Consider the following 12,394-nt stretch of genomic DNA (forward strand, 5'->3'; position numbering starts at 1 on the left):
TGTCTAACTCTATTTTTTGTTTTTGTAAATGTCAAACTATATTTGTATTGGTCGTTTATTATTAATATCCTATTGCTATTGGTTTAAAAAAAGAAAATTTTTTTTTGATACAATCAACACCTTCGTACATGCATAACATGTATAATTACACCAATAATTCATGTGGAGAAATTCATTTGACAACAAAAAAATATATTTAAAACTCATTTGACAAATGAAGACTTGTTCTAAAGTTAGTGGAGACCAAGCCCACATATTGGAAAGAAGCATCATAATGCCTCCCTTTTATTTGCCTATAAATAGGCATCCTTACTACTTGCAAACACACACACAAAACCAACGAAGAAGAGAACCCAAGAAGAAAGAAGAGAAGGAAGAAAGAGGGGGAGTGAGAGGAGAGAAAAAGAGAGCAGAGAGAAATTCTCCAAGAGAGAAAACTCAATGAGTCACATATATTGTAAACACTGAAGTTGTAGCCCTATTATTTTACATAGTGGAAAAGTTACTGCTGCTGCTCTCTGAGGACGTAGGCATGGCCGAACCTTGTTAAATATTGGGCTTTATTTACTTTACATGCAGCTTAATATTCTTGCATATTCCAGTTTATTTTACAATATATTGTCAGCACGAGAAGCTCTCAGGTATAATATGAGAGATTTGATGTGGTTATTTGAACCTATAAGGCACACGGTTCCAAACCGTCATTTTGAAAAGACATGAAAACCACTAGTGCAAGGTTAAGAATTTACCCAATTATTATAACAGGAAGGGGGCATACAACAGAAAGATTCTTTTCACCTGCAAGGAAGGAGCAGGCTCTGTAAAATCTATAAAATTTCATTATGTTCTGGAAGCCTCTGAAGAAAGAGGACGGCGCCTCTTAAGCTTAGCCATGAGCCTCTCGTGGTCTCCCAAAATCTTTTCATTGGAAATCTGCAGCATGTCAAGCCTTGTTTGTGTATCAATGGAGTATGAACTCACCAGTTTCAATAAGGCCTTATTTTCCTCTTTAAGTTTCTCAACCTCTTGTTGAGACTCATGAAGCATTCTCCGAAGAGATGAATTTTCAGTGTTCAGTTTTCTGAATCTCGTTTGCTCTGGCACGCAAATGATCAGCCATGTTAAAAACAGAAGCAGCACTCTGGATACTAAAAGCTATTAAGTCATCAATAGCCTCTTCGTCAGACCTTTCTGTTAACAGTGTTTCATCTATAGGAGTAAACAAATTCCTAGCTACTATGACAGTAGTCGTATCATTCATCATCACAGAATCATTAACCGTGAGATAATGATTTTGGGATATAAAGGATGGACGCCAGACTTTGGCATCACGGGTTGTTTAGGGAGCAACATTTAAATCAAAATGCTTTGGGTGAGAAGAAGAGGAAGCCATTTTACGAAGGTTTCGAGGAAAGTCTTAGAAAAGCTGAATTTTCAGAAAATGGAAGGAAGTTGAGTTGAAACGCAGTTACTCCAATTAGGCTTTACAGAGGCAATATCTATAGACGGAAATGTGGCAATGTATCCAGGATCCCAATATTTTCTCGGATCCCCATATTCTTTTTTTCTCTTCCAGATTCCAAAACTTCACGTGGCTTTCATTAATGTATGTTAGCACTTTAAGGGTTTCAAAGATTATTTTGGTCAAAGCCGATCTTGCTTTGCGGATTTCACGGAGTTACTTTTTCAAAAGTATCTCGAGAACCTCACAATTTTCTGTAGTTAATTTGAGATTCACTGGATCAAACGGCTCCTCTAATTTGTGTATAAATATGTTACTAAAGAAATTTTCTTTACATAATACATCAAGTTTTCTCCATATCTAGTGGTGCAATATCCACTTGTTTTTCCTATCAGTGAGTTCTCAACGTACTTGAGAAGCGAGACTATCTTTGATCATCCATTCAGGAAGCAAGATTATCCCTGATCACTTTTCAGCGAGATCAGAAAACTGTAAGGACGACCACATGCTCTAATCTCTTGAAGTTCTTCTATGCTAGGAGAAATGAGAGTTTGTTGTCTGTTACCTCACTAGTTTCCTTCCTTGATTTCTTGCCTACCTTGCAATCAATATCACAATTCTTTGTATCTTTTCTGTCTTTTTACAACTCTCTGTTCATAAGGGATTTTGTCTATTTAGAACAAAGATCTGAAGAACAAATCCATGTAGTGAACCTAACATTGAGGGTTAATTTTTTTTTTTTTGACAGAGACATAAGAATTGTGATTTTTGCTCATGCAGGATATAACTAGATCATCATGCATTACACTGTATTTGCTGAGCCGATACGAGCTTCAATGATATTTGAGCAAAGCTTCTCTCACCTAAGGATGTAAGCAATACTTGTATTATTTCATGCTTGTACTCTTATTTTGATATTTTGTACGACATCCTTAAAGGTAACCAAATGGGGAGATAAGGCCATTCCAGAAGAACATCCCATTCCAGAAGAATGACTTGCATTATAGATCGTTCTAGAAGAACGACTTGTATTATGACCATTCCAGAAGAATGTCTTGTATCATTCTGATATGTATTCATGAATTATTAAAGCAAATTTCACAGATTGCAAGTTGGATACATTGATAATATACTGCATAGATTAAAGTCCCATAAGAACAAAATATGGGTATAGCAGTGATCAATATGATGCAAACCTGTTGCGTAGCAAATGATATGGATTGAAGTCCCGGAGGGACATTCCATTAACATGTCAATATTAATACGGTACACGCCTAATGCGTAGCAAATTATATGGTTTAAAGTCCTAGAAGGACAATTAATTGACATGTATGTATTAATCTGTGCATGCCTGCAGCATGACAGATATATGGGTTCTAAATGTTCCAACTCCCTACTATAAAATAAAGCTCCATTGGAGGTTAAGATCCACATTCTCACATAATTCATCTTATAAGAGATGTCTGTTTGGAAAGAGACAATAAAGCCCCCTTGAGTGGCTTGGGAAGCAAAAGCAAAGAAATGCTATAATTAATGCATGCACATGCACATGCACATGAGAATAGTGGGATCATGAAATGATGAATGACAATTTTTGATTTTGGAGTAGCTACTCAAATCATCAATGGGTTGTGTTAATTGGAACCACGTTCTATTATTAAATGTAGACAATATCATTGGCCAAAAATGGAAAGAGGCAATTCCATTACGGATGAGAATGAACGTGAAAGAACAAAGAACCCCAAAAGATGTTAACCCTGAAGGTTATACATGGGTTTTTGGAATAAAGAGGAATATACTCACTTTATATGACACAAATTTTGGTAGAAACAATGAATGTTGAGGTTCTCCATATTTACAGATACAATTGTGCCTTCTTGTTGTACATTTACGAAGACCAACATGTTATCTTCAAGGGTTATTAAATGCACGAAGCATATCGCCAGAAATGATTCCCTAAAGGTGTACAAGCATGACAAATAGCTCGATATAAAGCTATATAATGTGTCATAAAGTGTAATCCCTTAAATAAAATCCCTGAAGGATTGTAATTGCATGAAGCAAGTCTCTGAAGGACATGTGCTTGAAGCACAAATTTTGTACTCAATATTAATATGTATAAATTGCCTCAGTGAGTGCATTAATTATAATATGGTTGCATTACATTACAACTCCTGAAGAGTTGATAATTAATTAAAACTCCTGAAGAGTTGGTAATTAATTAAAACTCTTGAAGAGTTCAAGAAATATTTGTCTCGGCCTGAAAATCGAGCATTATACCAACATGATTCTCGCTTATACTAAGAAAGTATTGAAGCATTTTTATGTGGACTAAATGTTAGGCACTTAAATGATTTTTCGGAAATATACTAGACCAAACATTGTATTTTCCAGATAGAGCTCAGCTCCATCACCACCACTTTGGAATGATGTGAGACATATTTGATGCCATCTCCGCATAAAATAATATACGAGCATATTCTTTTCAAGTGAACTTACAAATAGCCCAGGTTTTTGTTTGATTCGCAGACTCTGGAAATTCTCTATCATTTACATAGAGATAGCTCACTAGAAGTATATTTACTTACTCAACTAAGTAATTTTTGATGGTAGCATCCTCCACTCACTCCGAAAGATTTTTCCTCCAGAAAGTTAGTCATGAAGATTTTAGGGGGAGATATTCATCATGGGGAGCATCCATAAGTATGCTACACTAATTTCTGTACTATTATTCTTTCAACCAGTTTCCTACTTCACTAGGCTTTCTCCTAGCAAGACTTAATTAAGCAACCAACATGTTACTACTGGTTTCCAAAGGGGAGTGTTGTAAAATTAGTGAAGACTAAGCCCACATGTTGGAAAGAAGCATCTTGATGCCTCCCTTTTCTTTGCCTATAAATAGGCATCCTTACTACTTGCAAAGACACACAGAAAACCAACAGAGAAGAGAATTCAGGAAGAAAGAAGAGAAGGAAGAAAGAAGGGAAGTGAGAGTAGAAAAAAGAGAGCATAGAGAAATTCTCTAAGATAGAAAAATCAATGAGTCAAAGATATTTAAACACTAAAGTACAACTTAATATTCTTGCATATTCCAATTCATTTTACAACAAGACTATATATTTCGTTTAGTGGAAAAATTATTGTACTGTCTAGTTTTGGTCTTAATCAACTGAGTGCGCCGTACAACACTATACCTTTTACTAAAGAATGCTTTTTTGTTTGGTTCTTTAAACAAAAATAAAAAATAAAAAATGATTGAATTATATGTTTCTTGAAACGTATTTATCATGATGTCATGTTCATGTCCTTGTGTCTTGCTCCTTTTTTTCCCCTCTGTTTTTCTATGATTTACCAGTCTTTCTCTGTTAGGCAGAGGTGAGGTTTGCCTTTACCTACAACAAACTAGCTACCTTCGTTGGAGAGCAGAGGTCCTCTTCTTCTTTGTTTTTTTTTATTTTTTGTCTTTCAATATCTGACTCTCAGAAAATGGGAGGAAAGAGAACTCAAACTGATTCAGGAAGCAGATCGTCAAGCTCATCCATTTTACAAGATGATCAAGAAGGCTTTTCACCAACCTCATCAAACGCACTGGTACTTGTCCAAAACCCACCAATTGTCTCCTCCTACAATGAGAGAATCCGCCCCATGCTTGATGCCATTGACAAGCTCCGCAACCTCATGGTTATGGAGGAAGGCATACAGCTGCCCACCATTGTTGTTGTGGGAGACCAGTCATCTGGCAAATCCAGTGTTCTTGAGTCCCTCGCCGGCATCAGCCTTCCGCGTGGATGGGGAATCTGCACAAGGGTTCCTCTCATAATGAGGCTTCAGCACCACTCTGATCCTGAACCAGAGCTTTCACTGGAGTACAATGGCAAAGTTGAGCACACTGATGAGGACAATATTTCTGAGGACATTGTGAATGCCACCAATCTGATTGCTGGGGACTGTAAGGGAATTTCAGACACCCCATTGACCTTGTTGGTGAAGAAGAATGGTGTGCCTGATTTGACCATGGTTGACCTCCCTGGAATCACTAGGGTTCCAGTTCGTGGACAGCCTCTGAATATCGCTGATCAGATCAAAGATATGATCATGAAGTATATAAAACCAGATGAGAGCATCATTTTGAATGTTTTAGCTGCTTCTACTGATTTTAGCACATGTGAGTCAATTAGCATGTCGCGGAGTGTGGACAAAACTGGTGAGAGGACTCTGGCTGTGGTTACAAAGGTTGATATGGCACCAGAGGGACTGCTGGAGAAGGTTACAGCTGATGATGTGCATATTGGTCTTGGCTATGTCTGCGTAAGGAACCGGATTCGAGATGAAACGTATGAGGAGGCGAGGACTATTGAGGATCGATTATTTGAAACTGATCCTTTTCTTTCAAAGATTGACAAGTCTGTGGTTGGAATTCAGGTTTTGGCTGACAAGTTGGTCCAAATTCAAGCTGCTAGCATAGCTAGAAACTTGCCTGATATTGTAAAGAAGATCAATGACAAGCTGAATTCTTACCTTTCAGAGCTCAACAAAATGCCGAAAAAGCTGTCATCTGTTGCTGAGGCCATGACTGCTGTTATGCAGATCATTGGAACATCCAAAGAATCACTTAAGAAAATTCTTGTGAGGGGAGAATTTGATGAGTTCTCGGATGACAAACACATGCATTGCACGGCTAGGCTTGTTGAGATGCTCAATAAGTGCTCAGATCAGCTTCACGAGTGCAATGAGAGTGACCCCAAAAGTAATTTCTTAAAGGAGGAGATTGCAATTTTGGAGGAGGCAAAAGGTATAACCCTTCCCAATTTTGTTCCGCACAATGCTTTTCTTATAGTCTTGCAGGGTAAAGTTAAGGGGATTTCGAGCATACCTATTGGGTTTGTTGAGCAGGTTTGGAGTTATATTGAGGATGTGGTTTTGTCTGTGTTAATAAGAAATACAGAAAACTACTACCATGTTCAATTGTCTGCCAGAAGAGCAGGCCATAATCTTATTGAAAAGATGAAAGAAAGGTCGATTAATTGGATGGCGGAGATAGTGGAAATGGAGAAACTAACTGATTATACATGTAATCCGGAATATATATCCGAATGGCATAGGCTCATGACTGAACAAGAAACATTCATAAAAAAGGTCTTGCATGATTATCTGATACTTGGACCCAAAACTAAGATAAACATAAATGTAGAGGGAATTGGGATGGTTGAAGTTGGAGGTCTAAGGAAGTACCCACATGTCCTATTGTCTCAAGCTTTCGACTTCAAAATGCGGATGACTGCGTATTGGAATGTTGTGCTGAGAAGGTTGATTGATATCATGGCTTTGCATTTGCAGCTGAGTGTTTCAAACCTTGTGAACAAGGACATGGAGATTGAGATTATGAATGAACTACTGGGACCTAACCATGGTGGTGGTATTGAGAGGATGCTGGAGGAACCTCCATCAATCGCAGTGAAGCGCGAGAAGCTCATCAAGAGCATCAAAAAGCTCAAGGAGTCTAAAGAGGTTGTCTGTAAGATCATGGACGACAGGTTTACTCACGCGGATTACCTTGTGTGATAGATAACTAAGAAGTCCAGTTAAATTATGGTTTGTTTCGTGTGAAAGAAGGCATTTTGCCAATGATGTGTGGTTGATCTGTCTGTACTTAATTATGGATCTGCATTTTGTTTATCATGTACCTGGTTGGTTGATGTTCTTGTGTGGATGATCTGTTTCTACTTAATTATAAGCACATTCTGTTTTTGTCTTTGGGTTGCTAAACCTTCCCGGGCTTGTTCCTGGAATAGGAGGAAATTTCTATCCTCTTTGCCTTCCTAGATCTCTACTTCACGACACTGAGGGTGATGATAGAAACACCTTCCTTTGTCATGATCACAATTTGAACCTTTTTGGGGGCTTTTCTCTTTGAGTTGGGACCCTTGTTAGTCTTCCATTTGGTCAATAAGTAAACTCAACCAAGTAGACATGTCAATATGGATCGGATTTTGAACCGAATCCAATTGGAATTCGATGTAATAATAGAAGATGGATTGGACTTCTCAATCTGATAATCTGATTACAATCCGATAATCCAATTATAGATGGAGACGAATATGGATTATAATTGATCATATATGATAATAATCCGATATGACTAAGTATGAAGTACAATTTAGTTTTTCTAGGCTTTATATTAATATTTTATATGTATAAATGAGTAATTTTAGTGGTATATGCACTAATGATACACTTAAAACTAATTATTAAAATAAAATATCACAAACTGATATAAAAAAAAGAGTAGATAAATACAATAAAAGAACAAGTCTACTAATGAAATTTTGATTTTTTGTACATCACAAAGTAAATCAGATAATAATCCGATCTGATCTGAATTCGATGTGTAACAAATATGTATTCATAGGTGCAATCCGCTAGTCCAAATACAATATGAATCCGATATTCCGATTATAAATGAATTCGAATATAGATCGAGGTATATCCGATCCGAATCCGACCCACTAATGTTTCTTTTATCCCAAAGAAAAACAGTGTTTCTTTTTATAATTAAAAAAATTACAAATTCCTTTATTATAAAAAATATTGTTTTAAAATGTTCAGTATTACATTATTATTATTATTATTTTTAAAAAGGAGGAAAACCACAACACCATGGGATGGGACTGTGAACAGTTGCAGTGGCGTTCTATGAGTTTGTCTTAAGTTCTTTTAGTTTTTTTTATAAAAATTTCTGGGTAATCAAAATAATTATCTTATACACAACAAATTTGTAGTTATTATTGTTTTTGGTTACAAGTTAACAAAAAATCAAAACAATTTGGTTGATTGGATTTATATTGGTCAAGTTTAGTGGGCTAGATTGGACCAATTTTGATTGGACTTGGAGTGTTGGATTAGTTTGACTTGGATTGGACTGAACTTTAATATGTTGTTTGGTACATTAAGTTGGGCTAGACTGAATTGGACTAAAGTCCAATCTGTGTTTGATACAAAATGCAAATATGGGCAAGATTGCTTTGGACTTCAAAAAAAATTTATTTTAATGTTTATTATTATTTAATATAAAAAATAATTAAATTTAATATAAAAAAATGTACTCAAAATTAAAAATAAGAAATCACATAAGATACCATAAAAATAGTCCAAAAATTCACAAAATTAATAATAAAACGAAAATTCTTTTAAGTACATTCAAATGATCAACACCTTATGTTATGTTGCTTTATTTGCCATCAAATCATTAAAACATCTCAGTAGCCAAATTATCCCTCCATGCAGATCATTGGTCGAATGCTGCAATGGTATCAATAGTGCCATGATCTACATTGTTCTCAGTGAGGGGATCATAATAAATTTCTTGCTCCATTGGATCTATAGACATCTCTCTCCTAATTGAGTTGTGTAAAAGACAACAGCCCGTTATTATTCGCATTGGGTTTGTATTGGATAGAACAATGGACTCCTTAACATTGCCCAACGCATCTTAAGAAGTCCAAAACAATGTTCCACCACGTTTCTTGCTGATGCATGCTTCATGTTAAAGTATTCTCGATGGTCCAAGGGTGCACATCCTTCTCTACATTCCGATAAGTGATGTCTCATTCCTTTGTAGGGTGCAAGAAATCTCTCACAATTTGTATAACCAACATCCACAAGGTAATAATAACATAAAGAATAAATAGGAGCTAATTAAAAAATAAAATTCAAATTTAGGATGATTTACACCTACACTATATGATATACATTAATCTTACCCGTCGGAACCTTTAACCCATATGGCCTATATATCGCATCTCTAAGAACTATAGAGTCTAATGCTGAACCCTCCCAACCCGGTTAGACAAATATGAACCTCATATCTCGCTTCCTCTACACCTCAAACACGTTGGATTGTAACATCCTTAGCACCTAATCTTATTATACAAAAACCAAACACACAAACACTGGATTTTGATGCAATAATTCAGATTAAAAACCTCAGTTAAATCCATTGATGTCATATGAAATGTAGCTTCATCGAGGGGTTCTCCCTGAAAACAGGGTCTCAGTTCCACCTCAAACAAGCGGATGCAATCATCCTAGGTCAGAACAGCAAAATATTCAAATAAAAATTGTAACAAGAAGATTTTCAAAACATAAAACAACAGATCAAAGCAACTGACACAAAAACTTTTCATAATTAAAAATAAAAATAAAATATGATTTTAGAAAATTGCTTTTGAACCCAACTCACACATAAGACTTGAAAAAATATTTTAAACTGATAGTAATAAGGACCAGCACTTGAAACTGATGTTCATAATCTCCAATTAATCACCCAAAAAAAATAGTTAACATGCAGTCTTTGCTCGCACATTCAAAATGCATAGTATGAATCAGACTTGTTGATCCAACACTAAACCCTAGAAGATTTGTGGACAAACAAACAAACATCATGAATTCTACACCAGATATTTCCCAAAACCCACCCTGCAAAACCCCAACCATCGACAATATCCCATTCTTCTTCCAACAAACAAAAGAATTAACAAAACACAAAAACCCACCCCCATCATCATCATAACCCTTCTGCACATATCTTCCACCAAAAAACAAACTCACACACTCCCCTAAAAACCCTAATCCTCCAAAATCCATTTCACAAAAACAAGAAAACTCCAAGCCCAAGCTCCCCCACCCCATCAGTCAAAGTTTCAAACAACACCCTAATAGCCAGTAATTAAAACACACTGAAAATATATTAGGCCATGATAGTCTATGCCAACCTTACTAAATCTGGAATTTTGAAGAGAAAACATTCAGCATATCCAACTGATAGTATTAGATTACCAGATAGCCCTTTCACTACTTGCTCAGGATCCAATACTTCTGGGTATAAAATAGCTGATATCCGAAACCATGGCCTTGAGAAAGAAGACCAAGGTACAAATCACTAAATCATTTTTGGAAAGAAAAAAGGGCAAGAAACCTTATAATGAATATATTCATAAAAATCTGTCCAGAGAGAGAGAGAGAGAGAGAACATTTGGGAACCAAAAAGATTAATATGAGATTCTGTTCCTGTGGTGGTGTGTGAATGGGAACCAAAAAGATTAATATGAGATTATGTTCCTGTGGTGGTGTGTGAATAGGAACCAAAAAGATTAATCTAAAAATATGTTTCCAATTATTTCAGAGCATTTTCACAGACATGTTTTCCCGCTTTTAAATTCCCTAAGCAAATCAAGGATTTTGACAAATTGAAAAGGAAAAACACAAGAAATACTGGTAATTTAATAACAAGAAGGTGTTATGTGTGTGTATATATATAGGAACTTAATTATATATATCATTATGATCAGACAACAAAGTTTAACATACATAACAGATATATAATATAATCAAGAATGAAGAAATAGTAAGAGCCCAAGGCTAAGGTGTAAACTGACCTAGCTAGAGATTTGAGCATATCAACGGCGAAGATCTGAACTCCGATATCTGCAAGAGAAAGATGTATGTACTTGATGATCTCAATTCTCAAACTCAGTGGCAGCAGCACTACTCAAACTACCCAAAAGGCCCATAATTTTATTGGAGGGGAAGAAAACGTTAATTGCATGTGTCGTTGTCGACAAAGAAAGCAAAAAATAAGTAACCCAATTTCACAAATCCACAAACCGAGAAGAAAATTATTGGAGAAAGATAGGTGTTGCTCACCAGCTTATGAAAAACTCAAGATCACCTACTACAGTAATCAATCATCAAGGTAACGAAGAAAAAGAGATGAAGAGATGAGGAGAAGAGCCAAGGAGGAGTCATACACGATCGAAGGAGAAAAGAGGCGGAGGCAGGGGCGTAGATGATCGAAGGAGAGAGGAAGCGAGGCATAGACGATCGAAGGAGAAAAGAGGCGGAGGTGATGCCGTTCTAAACCCGTGGTCCCCTCGGGTTTTCAACACTAGAGTTCGCTGGACTGTTATTCCATAGAAAATACGAGTCCAAACCAGTCTCGTAATGCATTTAGGCTCACCAAATAATGGACAGGATTGTAAAATATTTTAATTAAAAAAGTCCAAACCGGTGAGGCCATAAAGTTTTAAAATTTAATTGGGTTATTTACTTTATCTAAAAATTGAATAAGACATTTCAACCAAAATTTTTTGGATAAGGCAGAGCTTCTTTTTCAAAAGAAAAGGACAAAGATTAAATGTTAAGAAAAGCTTGGAACTCCAACAAAAAAAAGAAGAAAAGCTGGAACCGAGCAAATTAAACAACATGTTTTTTATTTTATTTATTTAATTTATTTATATTTTTTATTTTTAAATGTGGGTGTAGATGTGTTTGGGCCTAAATTTTGCAAGTCCAACCTATTTATGCAGCTTATAATCATGAGCACAACTTGGGCTTGATGTTTAAAAGAAACTGAAGAGCAGCCCAAAATAGAGAAAACTCAGACTAATTTCTTGAAATTCTGCGAGCCCAGCCCAGAATTTGTTAGCCCATGATAAAAGACAGTCTTGGGCTTTGAAGAAAAGGAAAGCAGCCCAAAATTGGAGAAGCCCATGCCATTTTGGCAACCTCCATAATTTACCTTAAGTTTGGGCCAATTCTCTGCACCACCAGCCCATTTTAAGTCAAAAAAAGGCCCATGAACAAAACATTTGGGCTTTTTATCTATAGGAATTAAAATAAACTATTACAGCTTTTTGAGCTTCTGCAAAATTCACACCATTTGATCTCTACCCAAAAAGGCAAGTCAGCATATCTTTTCTCAAAAGATCCCCCACGTGACTTTCTAACTTTAGAAAAGTCAAAATTTTCAACCATCTTAGAGGAGTTGATGGGGAGTTAATGAAGACAGTTTTTACAGGAAGGCTTCTCCATATTCGTAGCCAAAAGGAAGATTAAAATCCTTTTTTATATGCAAAGAAAATCTGCACCAAAAGT

General features: G+C 36.0%; 2 protein-coding genes and 1 non-coding gene across 15 annotated transcripts; 1 reads left to right on the forward strand and 2 right to left on the reverse strand.

The window, feature by feature from the left end:
* The first annotated feature begins 4,796 nt into the window (after positions 1-4,796).
* LOC117617120 (dynamin-related protein 4C-like) lies at positions 4,797-7,214 on the forward strand. The gene has a single exon (XM_034346380.1). It carries the CDS (start codon positions 4,949-4,951, stop codon positions 7,022-7,024), a length of 2,076 nt encoding a protein of 691 aa, XP_034202271.1. The 5' UTR covers positions 4,797-4,948; the 3' UTR covers positions 7,025-7,214.
* Positions 7,215-8,571: 1,357 nt separating this feature from the next.
* On the reverse strand, positions 8,572-11,459 carry LOC117620325. 13 transcript variants are annotated; one of them, XM_034350489.1, is made up of 4 exons: positions 11,269-11,459; positions 10,897-10,945; positions 10,298-10,371; positions 8,575-9,044 (listed from the first exon to the last, which is right to left on the reverse strand). In XM_034350489.1, exons 1-4 carry the CDS (start codon positions 11,333-11,335, stop codon positions 9,001-9,003), a joined length of 234 nt encoding a protein of 77 aa, XP_034206380.1. In that variant the 5' UTR covers positions 11,336-11,459; the 3' UTR covers positions 8,575-9,000. The 13 variants fall into 13 exon arrangements, 3 of the variants coding, with proteins under 3 accessions (XP_034206380.1, XP_034206379.1, XP_034206378.1); XM_034350488.1 differs by having other exon boundaries at positions 8,575-9,072; XM_034350487.1 differs by having other exon boundaries at positions 10,234-10,371.
* LOC117620443 lies at positions 9,443-9,552 on the reverse strand. Its single transcript, XR_004584780.1, has one exon. It is a non-coding gene; the product is annotated as a small nucleolar RNA Z278 (small nucleolar RNA).
* Positions 11,460-12,394: the final 935 nt, after the last annotated feature.

This window comes from Prunus dulcis, chromosome 2 (assembly GCF_902201215.1).
Source record: "Prunus dulcis chromosome 2, ALMONDv2, whole genome shotgun sequence".
NCBI classification, from domain to species: domain Eukaryota; kingdom Viridiplantae; phylum Streptophyta; class Magnoliopsida; order Rosales; family Rosaceae; genus Prunus; species Prunus dulcis.

Bases quoted from the DNA above. Each gene is read 5' to 3' on its own strand.
- LOC117617120 (XM_034346380.1), top strand. From the start codon at position 4,949: ATGGGAGGAAAGAGAACTCAAACTGATTCAGGAAGCAGATCGTCAAGC.
- LOC117620325 (XM_034350487.1), bottom strand. From the start codon at position 11,335: ATGCCTCGCTTCCTCTCTCCTTCGATCATCTACGCCCCTGCCTCCGCC. The intron at 10,946-11,268 runs GTATGACTCCTC...TTTCTCTTGCAG, and splicing joins CTCTTTTCTCCTTCGATCGT to ATATCGGAGTTCAGATCTTC. The intron at 9,045-10,233 runs GTTGGCATAGAC...ATCGGAATGTAG, and splicing joins AAAATTCCAGATTTAGTAAG to AGAAGGATGTGCACCCTTGG.